The 13,246-nt window shown below is 41.8% G+C and overlaps 1 protein-coding gene and 1 long non-coding RNA gene across 2 annotated transcripts; one reads left to right on the top strand and one right to left on the bottom strand.

Moving 5' to 3' along the window:
• The first annotated feature begins 3,258 nt into the window (after positions 1-3,258).
• Positions 3,259-12,176, top strand: LOC149097497 (uncharacterized). Its single transcript, XR_016204119.1, has 4 exons — positions 3,259-3,370; positions 3,617-3,800; positions 10,506-10,572; positions 11,251-12,176. It is a non-coding gene; the product is annotated as an uncharacterized LOC149097497 (long non-coding RNA).
• LOC149097498 (uncharacterized) lies at positions 8,237-9,455 on the bottom strand. Its single transcript, XM_089279337.1, has one exon. It carries the CDS (start codon positions 9,409-9,411, stop codon positions 8,284-8,286), a length of 1,128 nt encoding a protein of 375 aa, XP_089135463.1. The 5' UTR covers positions 9,412-9,455; the 3' UTR covers positions 8,237-8,283.
• Positions 12,177-13,246: the final 1,070 nt, after the last annotated feature.

Here is a 13,246-nt window from a genome sequence, read left to right as displayed (position 1 = left end):
TTTCCCCATCGATTTATGGCCTAAGCGCGAATCGCGCGGGCCATAAATCGAAGGGGAAAAACGAGGATCCGTAACTTACAGTACGGACGCAGAAAACGAGGTTAGTAAGACATTTTTTATAACTTCTGTGTGTCTGACGAGTTGAGGAACGATTTCTATTCACGCGGAACAGCCTCAAATTTCTGACGCAATTCGAAAGCAAAACGAGTCAATTTGAAATCGTTGTTAAGTGACTCGTAAGTCTCTAGAAGGTTTTAATACACAATTCCAGGAGTAAAAGGAAGTTTTAAACTTTTACTTGCTAAAAAGTTAAGAACACTTGGCGACAAATTACAAGAAATTTTGGCAACAAAAACAGCTTTTAATTTTAGCGGGCCGTACAGTAGAATACACCCCGCTAAATTGACCTATCACAGCGCGCGTACTAATTGAGAGATATAATAACATGTTTTTCGATTCATCGCGTCTATTCATATGGAGCGTTTTCAGTCACGTGACCAGCAGCCATGCAAATTTATTGGAACAAATGAAACTGTTTAGATAAGAAAAGAGTTGAACTCCTAAAGGATTGGTTTGTTACACCAACATGGCCGCCGTTTCATTGTTTTGGAACACCAATATGACTGCCGTGACGTCATGTGAAAACGTTCTATTGTTATAAGCCGTAAGCGTTTTTGCTCTTGCCATGATGAATTTTGAATTAAGATAATGGGTTTTGTTTTTGCCGTGAGTATTTGTAATTTGCCGGGAGTAATTTGAATTTTTTCGAATTTTATTTTGCCGTGATGAATTTTAATTTGCCGTCACAAATTTCACTTTGCCGTGACAGTTGTGGGCATCCTAGATTTCTGTTTGAGTAATCGAACGCACTCAATAAGCTGTGATTACTCAGTAAGCAGTGGTTACTTCTAGTTTAAAATAGACATTTTAATCACATTTTAGTTAGCGACAAGGTAAACAGTTTCCCTATTCGAAAAGGGAAACTGCTTTTATTGTCGACAACTACGTTTTGACCGTTTTTTCCGTGTGTGAGAATCACTGCTTTAGTTGTCGACAACTATCGAAACTGCGTTGTCAGTGGACAGTGGTGTCAGCATGCGTGTTGTGTTTTGAGCATGCGTAGTGAACTTTAGTTCCCAAGGTCTCGCTGACCGGACTTACACATCAACAACTAAACTCCAATGTGTGGAATGCAAGCATCGGATTAGTTGTTGATAACATTTAAGTGCCCCGTCATTTCTGTTTTGCTTCCTCTCCACTTTACGCTTTGTGATTTCACCCTAGTGTGGCGAACGTGTTTTGGGCTTAGCACTCTGCTTCTGTAAACAGTCGCAATAATGGTTTGACACACAAATCGATAGTTACAGTTTTTAGTTATTTTGAGTGAAGGACCATTAACACCGGCTATTTGATATACATAATCTGTGATAAAACAAGAAGATCTTTAAGATCTTATAACCGCGCTTTTAAAATTGAACTGTTTTCTTAGCTCTACAGTCGCAATGCAGGGCAGATTCCAAAGCAGTCTTTGATGATTCATTGATTACTGTAGACACATCACTTGATCGACACAAACTGTATTATTGCACCACCAGTCGGAGCCGTTGTGAAATCTCCGATGACGTAATCGTCTTAATCTGGAACTTTCATCGGGTTATGTATGGGAATGAAGATACAAACACTATTAACAACGGCTTTCTTTCTTAAAAGTCACGATTAAATTTAATTGCTTTTTTCCCTTGAGTAAAGGGCTAGTAAAGAAGTCACACGAGTCACATAATTCAAGAATTGCGTTATCCACGGCTATCTTTAGTACGGTGGTTATTTCTCTACCAATGACGTAATCCTTGCATGTTCTGACAAGTTCTTTGCATGGCTTCCAAATATTTAATTTTCCTTCCAATCTATGAACTCGCTGCGATGAAACAGCCAAAGAATTTACTTCATTTGCCTAAATCCACAAGAAATACTGGCAAAATTCCAAATAAATTAATGACCGTCACTTCTGGCGAAATAAACTTGCAAAGTAAACACGATCTTATTTGTCACGTAGCGAAAGTGAAAGCTGCAACGTCAACGCATTCCATGGCTGACGTAATACCTTTTTTTTAGCGTATTTATTATTCCCTTTGAATCCAACTCTTGGATAAAACCAAAAGAAAATATATTTTACCCACAACAAAAAAAGCAATATCCGTAAAATTGTCCGTGTATTAATGTTTTAACAGCTTCTGGCGGAAAAACATTACACGTTGCGTGACTCAGAATTTGGTCGAGAGGGAGCCTTGGTCTCGTCACCGACAAAAAGAAAAAAATAATAAACCACGGGTAAAACATGAACCGCGCTCGGCCCATGGCCGCGCGGTTAATGACCAAAACTGTTAGAATTATATTCCACTTGAAGCCAAAATATCAACTGAGGAAACTGATCCTGTGAAATGGTTGTCTTATTACCAAAGATTGGAGACGACATACTCTCTCTAAATTGAAACGTTACTTCTGAACATCTAACAGCAGTGCTATCATTGTTGTCTCCACATGTCGAATCAGGGTCAGTTATTTTAGCTCCTTCTTAGTGTTTTTCTGTAACAAGACCAGCTCGTTGTCAAACAAGACTCTGAAACTAAAATAGCTAAATTTCTTCTCTTGTAATAGCTTCGAACAAACGTTTCCAGGTTTAAATAGTCTGCATACGAGGAAAGTGGCCCATTGTTAAAGAGCAAAAATTGAATATTTTTGGAGAAAACTGTTGTTGGAAATTCTTGATGGAAAAACTCGGTAAATATTTAATTTGCTTGTGCTTAAAGTTAAATTACCTGAGAGAGAAGGAATTTCATTAAGTTTCGTAGTTGGTGTTATTTTAATTGGAATGGTAGTCTTTATATAGGCTTAGTGTAATGACCAGGTGAATTGCTAAAATGCATTTTTATCTGACCATTTTTCCTGGAATAATGTGATTGATGGTATCTTATGGTTCTTAATGTAAAGTTATATTTTCTTCGATGTACAAACACAGCAAACCTTATTTCTTTAGTGTCTTAGTGAAGATTACAGATGTACAGATATCTTAGTGAAGATTACAGATGCACAATTTTAGTTTATACTAAATAGCTCCTAGTAACACGCTAATTAAAAAGAAAAGATGTTATTCGCGGAGGGCCGTGTTTCTTCTTCAATAAATAAGCCTGAGTTGTTGTTTGACAACGGTTGCATTTTTGATCTAGGCTGGCTTTGTAAAGGAATTATTTGACAGTTTACTTAATTTTCTTGTTATATATTTTTTTTCCTTTAGGTTTTGCCTATTTGGGAAGGAACCACGAATGTTCTGTCATTAGATGTACTGCGGTCCGTGTTTAAAAGTCAAGGACAGGTAAATTGTACTCAGAACCTGATATAGTGATTTATTTTGTGGTTCACTGCTTAATTATACCTTTTCATTTTTTGGGCTCTGTAATTTGCTTAGCAATCGTTTGTCACGTGACTTTTCCCGCGCTTTCCACCCGTCAATCCTTTTTTGTACTTTTCACTGGTCAAATATCTTTTATACCGTGTCATCCTACCCTAACACTCTAATATCCTTGTGATGTTCAATGCATATCTTCCTGTTTCAACATAGGTACTGAAGGCTTTTCACGCTAGCGTCTCGAACAAGTTGCATTCGTCCCACCCCACCCTGAAGATTTTGTCTGAACAGGTTCAGTCTTCCATGAATAAGTTGCTGTCTCCACAAAACTACGAGCTTCTTTCTGAATCGCTGCCTGCACGTGATCTGGCGTATAGCTTAGCAAGGATTTACATAGGTATGGCAATCCATGTGTATATCAGGGGTTATTGACCAAGCAGGAGGTCAAGATGGCTGGATATTGGTGCAGTTGTCTTCTTGCGTGTTTATGGATTGAGACGGAGTCGAGGTCCATAAGCACTCAAAAAAAAAACGGGACCAATACCCAGCAATCTTGACCCAACAAGGTTGGTCAATAAAGGATTTATTAGTATATGGGATACAGGACACCAACAAAAGGAATTTTAAGGAAATTTTTCTTGCAGGACACAGCCCGTGATCCTGAGCAGGCAACATAACACAAACTTGCCCACTCAGGTAACCCATCACAGTGCAGGATTTGGCTCACTTGTCCGCCTATGGAGCTAACCATATAATACGTAGAATTATTATATGGCTAGCTCCGTGAGCAGGCAAGATGAATCAAATCTTTCGCTGTGATTGGCTACCCTAGCGGGCAAGATTAACTACTTACTAACCGAGAGTGAGGGCGTTACGGGAAAATCTCAAACTGAGGCCTTGCCGTATTGACCGGTCAATACGTTAGGCCAAGGTTTGAGATTTTCCCGTAACGATCGAACGGTCGAGGTTATTAGGTTGCTTATTATATGGCTCATGAATTAAAGAAAAAAACAAATTATTCGAGCGCAAGTCGTCAATTTACATCCGGCGATGCGCGTGTTTACCGATTCATTTATCGTCTCAAACCAAGGGCAAAACTACACAGTCAGTGAACTTCACCACTGTATTACGTATTCCGTCAAAAAACACACATTTCTTTACGGGAAAAATGATTGTCACAGCCTCAAAAAGGTATTTTAGTATCGTTTCAAAGCGCTTGAATTTTCCGAGCCGGGCTCGTCCTAATTTGCATAATCCGTAATCGGCCCGTGGGCATTACGGCTGCATAATGACCGCTCAGATCTCGCTCTAAGCCAATCAGAGCGCGCGTTATATCGGCCGCAAGCCAAAGCCATATAATAAGGAGCTATCTTGCTCGCTCGGGACCGCCCGCCGTGTCTCGCAAGGAAAATTTATAAGTTAAACGAGACTTACCTGTAAGTTGAAGTTTGACTGTAATTCTATGAGATACTAGTCACGAACTAGGGAGTCACGTGAGATATGTGCGAGTAGCCCGAGCGATCAGTCTTCAAAGAAAGCGAGTGATTGCAAACAATAATGGGTGGGAAAATAAGTAGAAGAGTAAACTACAGAACCCAGTGAAGGGGTAGGGCACGTGACTCCCTAGTTCGTGACTGGTATCGCATAGAATTACAGTCAAACTTCAACTTACAGGTAAGTCTCGTTTAACTTAGAAATTCTATTTCTACACCAGTCCTACTCACTAGTGAGTCACGTGAGACTTCAAAGCGTGCAATCATGAGCGGAAAAAATAAACAAAAACAGCTTTAATTGCCAAAATATTGGTGCAAACAGCTACAGTATATCGCTTGTCAGTCTATGGTACACAGAGGCACATAAATAAAGGCAGTAAACAATGAACTGATGCCTATCCGGTGAAATCTGGCAATAGAAGGCAGTAAACAAACACAACAACATGTAATAATAAGTACTGGTTCACAGTGGAAAAAACTGTAATAATCCTATGTGTGGAGATTTTCCAACAGGAGCTGTCCATAAGCTGTACTTGCTGGGACAATGGGTTTTTTGTAGAATTTTCCAAAGGTTGTGGCATTTGACGAGCCTGCATTGTCCAGGATAGTAGGCAGAGGAACCTTGCACACTGCAGCTGCAGATGTAGAAGCTGCCCTGGTGCTATGTCCTTTAAAGACCGAGGTATCTATTCCGACTTTGCAAGAACCGTTTTTAGCCATCGAGAAATCGTGTCGGTTGAAACTGGTTGGTAAGGCTTTTGGAAGCTCACTAGCAGCTGGTCAGTTCCTAAGCTCACTTGTCCTTTTGACATATTCAGATAGGCAAACAATAGGACACAAACGGCTGTCTGTTGAGTAGGCTGTGAATGTTAATGCTGACACATGCTTGCCAGGTCGAGAGGTCTTCAAACGTTTTTGAATAGTGAACACACATCTATCATGCTTCAATACCATACCTCTAACAGATAGCAAATGCAGTGTCTGACATCTCTGCCCAGACAATAATGCTAAAAGCATTGTAGTTTTGTAGGTGAGATCCTTCAAAGTTAAATCCTGAGGTGGGTGAAGGCTTAACAAGTACGTCAGGACAGCATTGACATCCCAAATGTTCTTGTATTTTGGTAAGGAAGGCTTCAATTCAAACACCCCTTTGAGGAAACGACACACCATGGGATGGGTGCCAAAGGAGGAATTGTTAGGCAATGTAACAATGGATGAGACAGCACTCCTTGCAGCGTTGATAGCACTGTATCCTATGCCAGAATCATATAGTTCAACAAGAAAATTGATTCCATCCTCTATAGAGGGACAAATGGGATCAATGCCCCTTGAACTGCAGTAGCGCCTCCATTTCTGAAGGTAAGTAGCATAGTGCTTTCTAGTGCCTGACCTCCAGGATTGTTCCATGACTTTGGTAACTGTCATCGAAAGGCCTTTGCCATTGAGGTATCTCTGGACAAGTGACATAAAATCAGGCACAGATTCTTGTGAAGTGGGTGGGGTTCCTGTGGGTTGCTGGGTAGAAACAGAGTATCTCTGTCCCTTGGAAGTTGTATTGGTAGTTGGATTAACATCTGCATTAACTTGGGCCACCACGGTTGGGTTGGCCATTTTGGCACAAGCAGGAGCCCTGTTGCTTTCTCTTCTTGAATCTTCTGGAGAACTCTTGTTATCAGACTTAAGGGTGGAAAAGCATAAAATAAGTGATGCTGCCATGACACGTGAAAAGCATTGATAGCAAAAGCTGCTGGGTCTGCTCGATAGGAGACATAGGGTGTAATCTGGCAATTGATCCTGGAAGCAAATAGATTAACTGGGTTCGGGGTAACATTGAGCTTGGCGCAAGCATTTGTGAAAAGGGTTTTCTTTAAGCACCATTCAGTACACCTCCTAAATGTACGCGACTCTTTGTCTGCCTCGACATTTTTACACCCTGGTATACGAGCCATAGTAAGCCATATATGTTGCTCAATACACCAATCCCATATATCTTTTGTCAGCTTATCTAGTTTAGGGGAGTGGCCTGTACCCATCTGGTTGATGGTAGATTCCGTGGTTGTATTATCAACCATGACCTTGACATGTTTGCCATGAGTCAAGGTACGGAATAATTTTAAGGCCAACAACACAGCCAACATTTCAAGAAAATTCATGTGCTCTTTAGCCTCCTCAGCCGTCCAGAGTCCCCCAGTTGAAGAATCACTGGTTGCTTCACCCCCACCCTGTTTTGAGGCATCAGAAGTAATGGTAATATCTACGTCTCCTCGAGTTATCGGGTTGGATGCAGACTCGATCGAGTCAATCCACCACTTAAGCTCTTCCCTTGCTTGGCTCGATAGACACATTTTGGCATCAAAGTTCCATTTGCTAGTTTTAAGAGCTGTGGTTTTGTCTCGTTCTAAATAGCGGTAGTGGAGGGGTCCAAAGATAATGCCAGGGAAACTTGACACTATAAGCCCAGGACCTTGGCTACATCTCTAATAGTAGGATTTTCGCAGTTAAACAGGTCAGTAGCTGCTTGTTTTAGCTTAAGAGCCTTCTCAGGTCTAGAATGAATCCCAAAAATACCAGCTTTTGAGTTGGGATGAACACCGACTTTTCAGGGTGTGCTACAAAACCCAAAGTATCCAATAGTTTGACTGTGTCAACAACATTGTTTGCACAATCATCCCAGATTGGCCCCATTAACCAAGAGTCATCTATATAACCTGAAGGCATTTGACCAAGCTATCGTAGGGTGGCAAATACTGGTTTTATTAGCTTCGTAAATTTTCTGGGACAGAAAGCCAAACCATTGGGGAAACATGTAAACTTAAATTACATGTTGTTCCATTCAAATTTTGAGGTACTTTTGGTGTGGCTTTGCAATGGGGACCGAATAGTAAGCGTCCTTTAAAGCAATGGATGCCATGTAGCAATTTGGGGTAATGAGCCTAATTGCTGTCCAGACTGAGTCCATTTTGAAATGTTGGTAATCAACATGCTGGTTAAAGCGTTTCAAATTTAATATCATTCGATATGATCCATCTTTTTTATTTGCCACAAAAATTGGCGAAATATATTCCCCACTTTCATGTTGGGTGGGTACAATGACACCTTTGTCAAGCAATTTTTGGATTTCAGCTTCTATAGCCAGTGAGTCACTGATGTTGAATGTTTTCCTTTTCAGGCCCAAGTTCTTTGTGGGTTGTGTGGAAAATTCAATATACTGACCCTTAATACAATTAAGGACTTCTGAGTCAGAAGTTATTTCCTTCCATTTGTCAAGGAAACGTACCAGTTGGCCACCCTTGAAGCTTTGCACCTTATTGACAAAATAATGTTTCATATGGGTCTCAAACAACAAAAGATTATTTACCTCTAAGTCATCAAGTGTGTCAGCGGAAATCATTGCTGCTTCTTCCCCTGGTCCTGCGATCGGAAGAAGGGCTTTTGGGGTGGCTTCGAATTCCACTGACGACCTTTCGATAAAAAAGGCTTGCTTCGCCGATCAGATTTTTGATAGTTTCGTGAAGGGTGTCCCTTTACGTTTTGGGGGCGACTCCCAACTGCTGTGGTGCTTACCCTGTTGGATGCTCGTATATTATTCAGCTGGGTTTGCAGGTCGTTGCCGAACAGCAGAGCTGTTAGTGGAACATGCGAAGCACACAGGCCCGCATAATCTTTATTTAGATGCGGTTTGATCGACTCACTGCGGCGGTGGGACAGGTCGACATGTGCGTGCCCTAGGAGAGCGACCGCATCTGTGTTCAATTTTATAAGTTTCTGAATGTCAGAGTCTGACTTCGGCTGCTTCGAATTCTTCGTTTGTAGCAGCAGCTCAATGGATTTGCTCAGTACAGCGCCAGCAGTACCAACCGTTTTCTGGGTTGAGCTGGACCTGAGGTCCTGTTGTTTTACTGAGTGGCTCAGTTTATCCCAGATTTCGGGATTAACCCGTGGTGTTGCGAGAGTCTCGCAGTTCGCCGGGCGTAAATATTTCGCCGACTTATCCTTTAGTTTTGAGTCTGGCAATTTCTTAGACCACAGGTTGTTAATAAAGTCAGCCAGTTGTTTGTCAGCAGCCGGACCTGATTCGTCTGCACTGAGAAGATCTTCTGCGATTTCCGACAACAATGGGTCATTGCCGCCGTCGATTTGCTCGAGTGGAGTACGTGGTTTATCTTTGGAAGTTTTGTCGGTCTCAGTGCCACAAAGGGCCTGAAGTTCTGCGTCCGAGTCATCTCCATCATCATCTGAACCATCAGAAGCGCTCATTTCGTCTTTGGAACTGTATTTTGGCCGTTTAGGGTCGAGTTGATCGTCTGTGTTGCTGGGATGAATCCGCTTGAGTGACTGGTTCATGTTGAGGATCGAGTCTGCCATCGCTCCGAGGGTTTTATTGACGTTCTGAAGCATACTGAACATGGGATCCTGGTGGGCAGTTGTTGGGGTCTTCTCCTTAGGATCGTGATCATCGTTTAAGAGGGCGTCCTCTACCTCAGTGGAAAGTGTTTGCTCGTTCGTATACGCCATTACCAACGAACTTCAAAAGACGCGACCGACCGCTCTGGAATTACGCGCGCAACTGATCGCTAGGGGTGGCGAATGGTCCTTCAAAAGCCCTGGGTCTCGTAAAATTTTCGTCGAATTTCACGGGTCTCGCAGTCTCGTTTTTTAGCGGTTATGTGCGTCTCGCTGTCTCGATTTTTCTACGAAGATGTCTCGCAGTCTCGATTTTTCGCAAGGCTAAGGGTCTCGAAGTCCCAATTCGTTCCTTTATCTGTTTTTATAAATTACGTCTTCTCTTCACTTGATATGGAATTTCAATGAAGCAACTTACAAATTTTCCGAGAAAAAGTTAATCCTAACTTCTCCTAATTGTCTTAATTCCACAAAAAGGGACAAAACCTACCGCAACGTCCGTTTTGGCGCCAGAAAAACAGATATTTCTCTCTAGGATATCACAACGTAGTGTGTCATAATCGCATTTCCAGTTTCAGTCAGTTCCAAGAAGCTGGCTAAAGACTGTAAAAGCTCATTTTAGCTCTCAACTTAATCTGGGGCTCGAATTTTTAGGGTCTGAATGTCTCGCGCTCGCACCCAAAACACTTTGAAGTCTCGGTCTCGCAATCTAAAAAGTCAAAATGTCTCGGGCTCGCAAAGAAAAATGCTTGTCCCGCCGTCTCGCAAAGTCTCGCATTTACCATTCGCCACCCCTATCGCTCGGGCTACTCGCACATATCTCACGTGACTCACTAGTGAGTAGGAATGGTTTCGAAATAGAATTTCCTCGAAAACCATGTAATAAATCCTTTATTGACCAAGCTTGTTCGGTCAAGATGGCTGGATATTGGCTGGATATTGGCCTGCGTGTTTATGGACCTCGACTCCGTCTCGGTCCATAAACACGCAAAAAAAGAATATGGCCAATATCCAGCCATCTTGATCTCACAATTGGTCAATAACCCATATTTACTGGACCCAGTCGTTCGCTTGTCACCTGTGGGGGTCTGATCAGAAGCCGTGGCCATTACACTCTTTCTCTTACTCTGCTTACATCCAAAGCTCGCATTCAATTGGTATTTGACGTGTAAATCATCTGAAGTGTTTCCTTCTCTTTGTGTCAGCGTCTTTGCTTATAGAGCATGCGTCATGGGAAGAGACCGAAGAACATGACATCGAGGCTGCTAAGAGGTAGGGTGAAGCCACATTACTAGACAGTCTTAGTAGCCTGTGTTACAGCCGCCCTCTTGGAAAGAAAAAATCACACGATTATCAACGGCAACACACAGACGCTCTCTGTGACACAGGCTACCACATTAGCTTTTGCTCTGTCACAGACACTTATTACAGCCAGTTTGCAAGAATGCTCCAGGCAGAAAGATGTGCCGTTTGTGCAACATAGAAGAGAGTTCAGCTTTCGCTAACTCACCTTGGATGCTTGAGTTAGATGTTTGAGTTTAGAGCAACCATAATTTGGTTTAAAATAAGGTGGTACTGATCCACTTTGACACAATTTTAACTCTCTGTTCGAAATGAGCGTTTAGTTATCAGCCCCAAAATGTCTGAACTGGGTACCTTTAACTACAGCTGACGCTACTGCGGTAGTGAACTGTGGGTTCGGTACGCATTAGATTCTGTTGGATGATAAATATTTTGTAGTTGTTTTAAAACACTGAAGGTTCCGTGTCCACATGTGATAGAATACTAAATCCGCTCAGCTCGTTTGACCTCATGCTGGTGAAACGATAAAAAGTGAACAGAAACTCCCCGGCAACTCTCATTCGTTGATTAGCTGTAGCTCACCCTCGTTCACGTTTAATTGTGTAAACTATACAGAAAAAATACTAAGCGGGCGGTACAATTCTCTAGGTGGTGTCAACAGGACTTGACCCCGGTCCTCACGCATCTCAGACACAACGCGTATGACGCGAAAAGTTCGGCGTGTGACTTGGCACTAGTCATGAAGGGACATCCAGAATTTAAAACAACAAGATGAGTGGTTTTGTTGTGTAAAGTGTAATTATTTGGCTGCAAACTTCAAATAATGCCGCAATGGTACACTTTACTCGAGTAAAACAACCTGAAGAACTTACAGGGCTGCTATGTGATGTGGAAACACAGCAAATTTGTCGGGAAACTTGATATTGTAAAGTACTTTCTTTAGGGAGAGTGTAATCTTGTTGGTAACCGCACAATGTCACTTTTCGCGTCATCCACAAGCGCGAATTTGGAGGCAAGTGTTTTATTGCTAATTTTATGACGAATTGAGACTAAATATTTAAATGGAACTGTAATCCGAAAGAGAGAGCTTGTGAAACTTACCGTAAAATTTGGGTGAAATTTGACCGGTATTCAATACATCGCGTTCAAATTTCTTGGGATAGTTGATCTTTGCCTTTCAACATTCAAAACTAATATTTTTGTATCTTGATCAGAAACTGAATCACTTATGCCAATGAGGCAAAATATTGTAAACAACGATTCCCCTATATGCTGGGATTGAATAGGTTTCTTAATTAACAGTATAGAATAAAAGAATAGTACAATACTAGAGTGAAACCTATTAAAGACAAGTCTAGGTACTATTAGAGGGTGTAAATATACTCAGATTAGTAAACAGACTGGAGTTCATGAGTTTTAAAATTTGACTGGAAATGTTTCAATACTTTGGAAAACTGTTTACCTGGTCACACAAGGAAGTTTTACTGTATGAGCAGACTGTACGTAAAGGAGTTTATGTTTTCTCATTAGATGTAAAGATCTTTCGTTATTAAAATTTGTAACTTTACTTGGAACTGTAGAGAGATTTTGTTAATTTTTCCTCCACACATCGTCTCTCAATCCCCCCTCTGAGAACACCCTTCCCACTTTCCAATCCATTGAAATTACTTTTGATCATCATTTGTTTGTTGTCTTAGTAGAGTGTTGGGTTCTAGGCCCTCTACCTTTAGGCTACCCAGTTTTATATTAGAGTTTTATCCAATAGAGAGGCACCTTGACCTCGTGGTTAGCGCGATGGACTCCGCATCAAGCGGTCTGGGTTCGAGCCTGTGTTGGTGTCATTGTGCTGTGTTCTTTGTTAAGACGCTTTTGTTTCACAGTGCCTCTCTCTATGCAGTCTGTAGTATTAGTAGGTACCGGTGAAATGTCAAGGAAACCGGACATAACGGATGGGGGATAATCCGCAATGGACTAACATTCCATACGCACGTAAACTCTTCCTGTTACGGAAACTGGGAAAAGCTCTGGTGTTGCAGGCTTCTTAAACCCGAGTAAACACTCAACCTATTTACCAACTAAGAACTGTTCACGGCTGAATGTTACTCTTTCTTTTTTCACCCAACTCTAACTTCAATAGTCGGTTAAAACGTGCGCGTATTATTGCTAACCAATCAGAATCCGAAAATTTCAATTAAACCCCTAAAGCGTACCAATCTTGGCGTGGCTCGACATAAGTTTCACCCTGAAAAGATTTAAAAACGGACATGAGAGCGTTTTTTATTATCTAGTGCAACCCTAAAAGACGGCTAAAAATAGTGGCATATCGTCCTGAAGACCCTAACACCAAAATCTGCGATTTACGCCCCTAAGCAAGACGACGGGCGCCAGTCCCCGTCCTTTTCACGTGGGGGTCCCCTCCGCCGGGGTCTCCACATCAAAAGATTATGACGCAGTGCGATATGAGCCACGTGGAAGTTGCAAGGTCGACGGCCTCTTGTTACACATCAACAGATCACGGCATTTCTCCTTGGAACATCAGAACCATGTATATGCACAGGGAAGGCAGCAAAGGTTGCAGCTGAGATGAGCTGCAATTGAAAATAGCCTTTGGTGCATTCTCGTCACAATAAAGGTATGGGAAACT

This window comes from Orbicella faveolata, unplaced genomic scaffold (genome assembly GCF_042242905.1).
Source record: "Orbicella faveolata isolate gen_17 unplaced genomic scaffold, um_ofav_v1 contig_47, whole genome shotgun sequence".
Taxonomy (NCBI): Eukaryota; Metazoa; Cnidaria; class Anthozoa; order Scleractinia; family Merulinidae; genus Orbicella; species Orbicella faveolata.
This window is presented reverse-complemented; position numbering and strand designations above follow the sequence as displayed.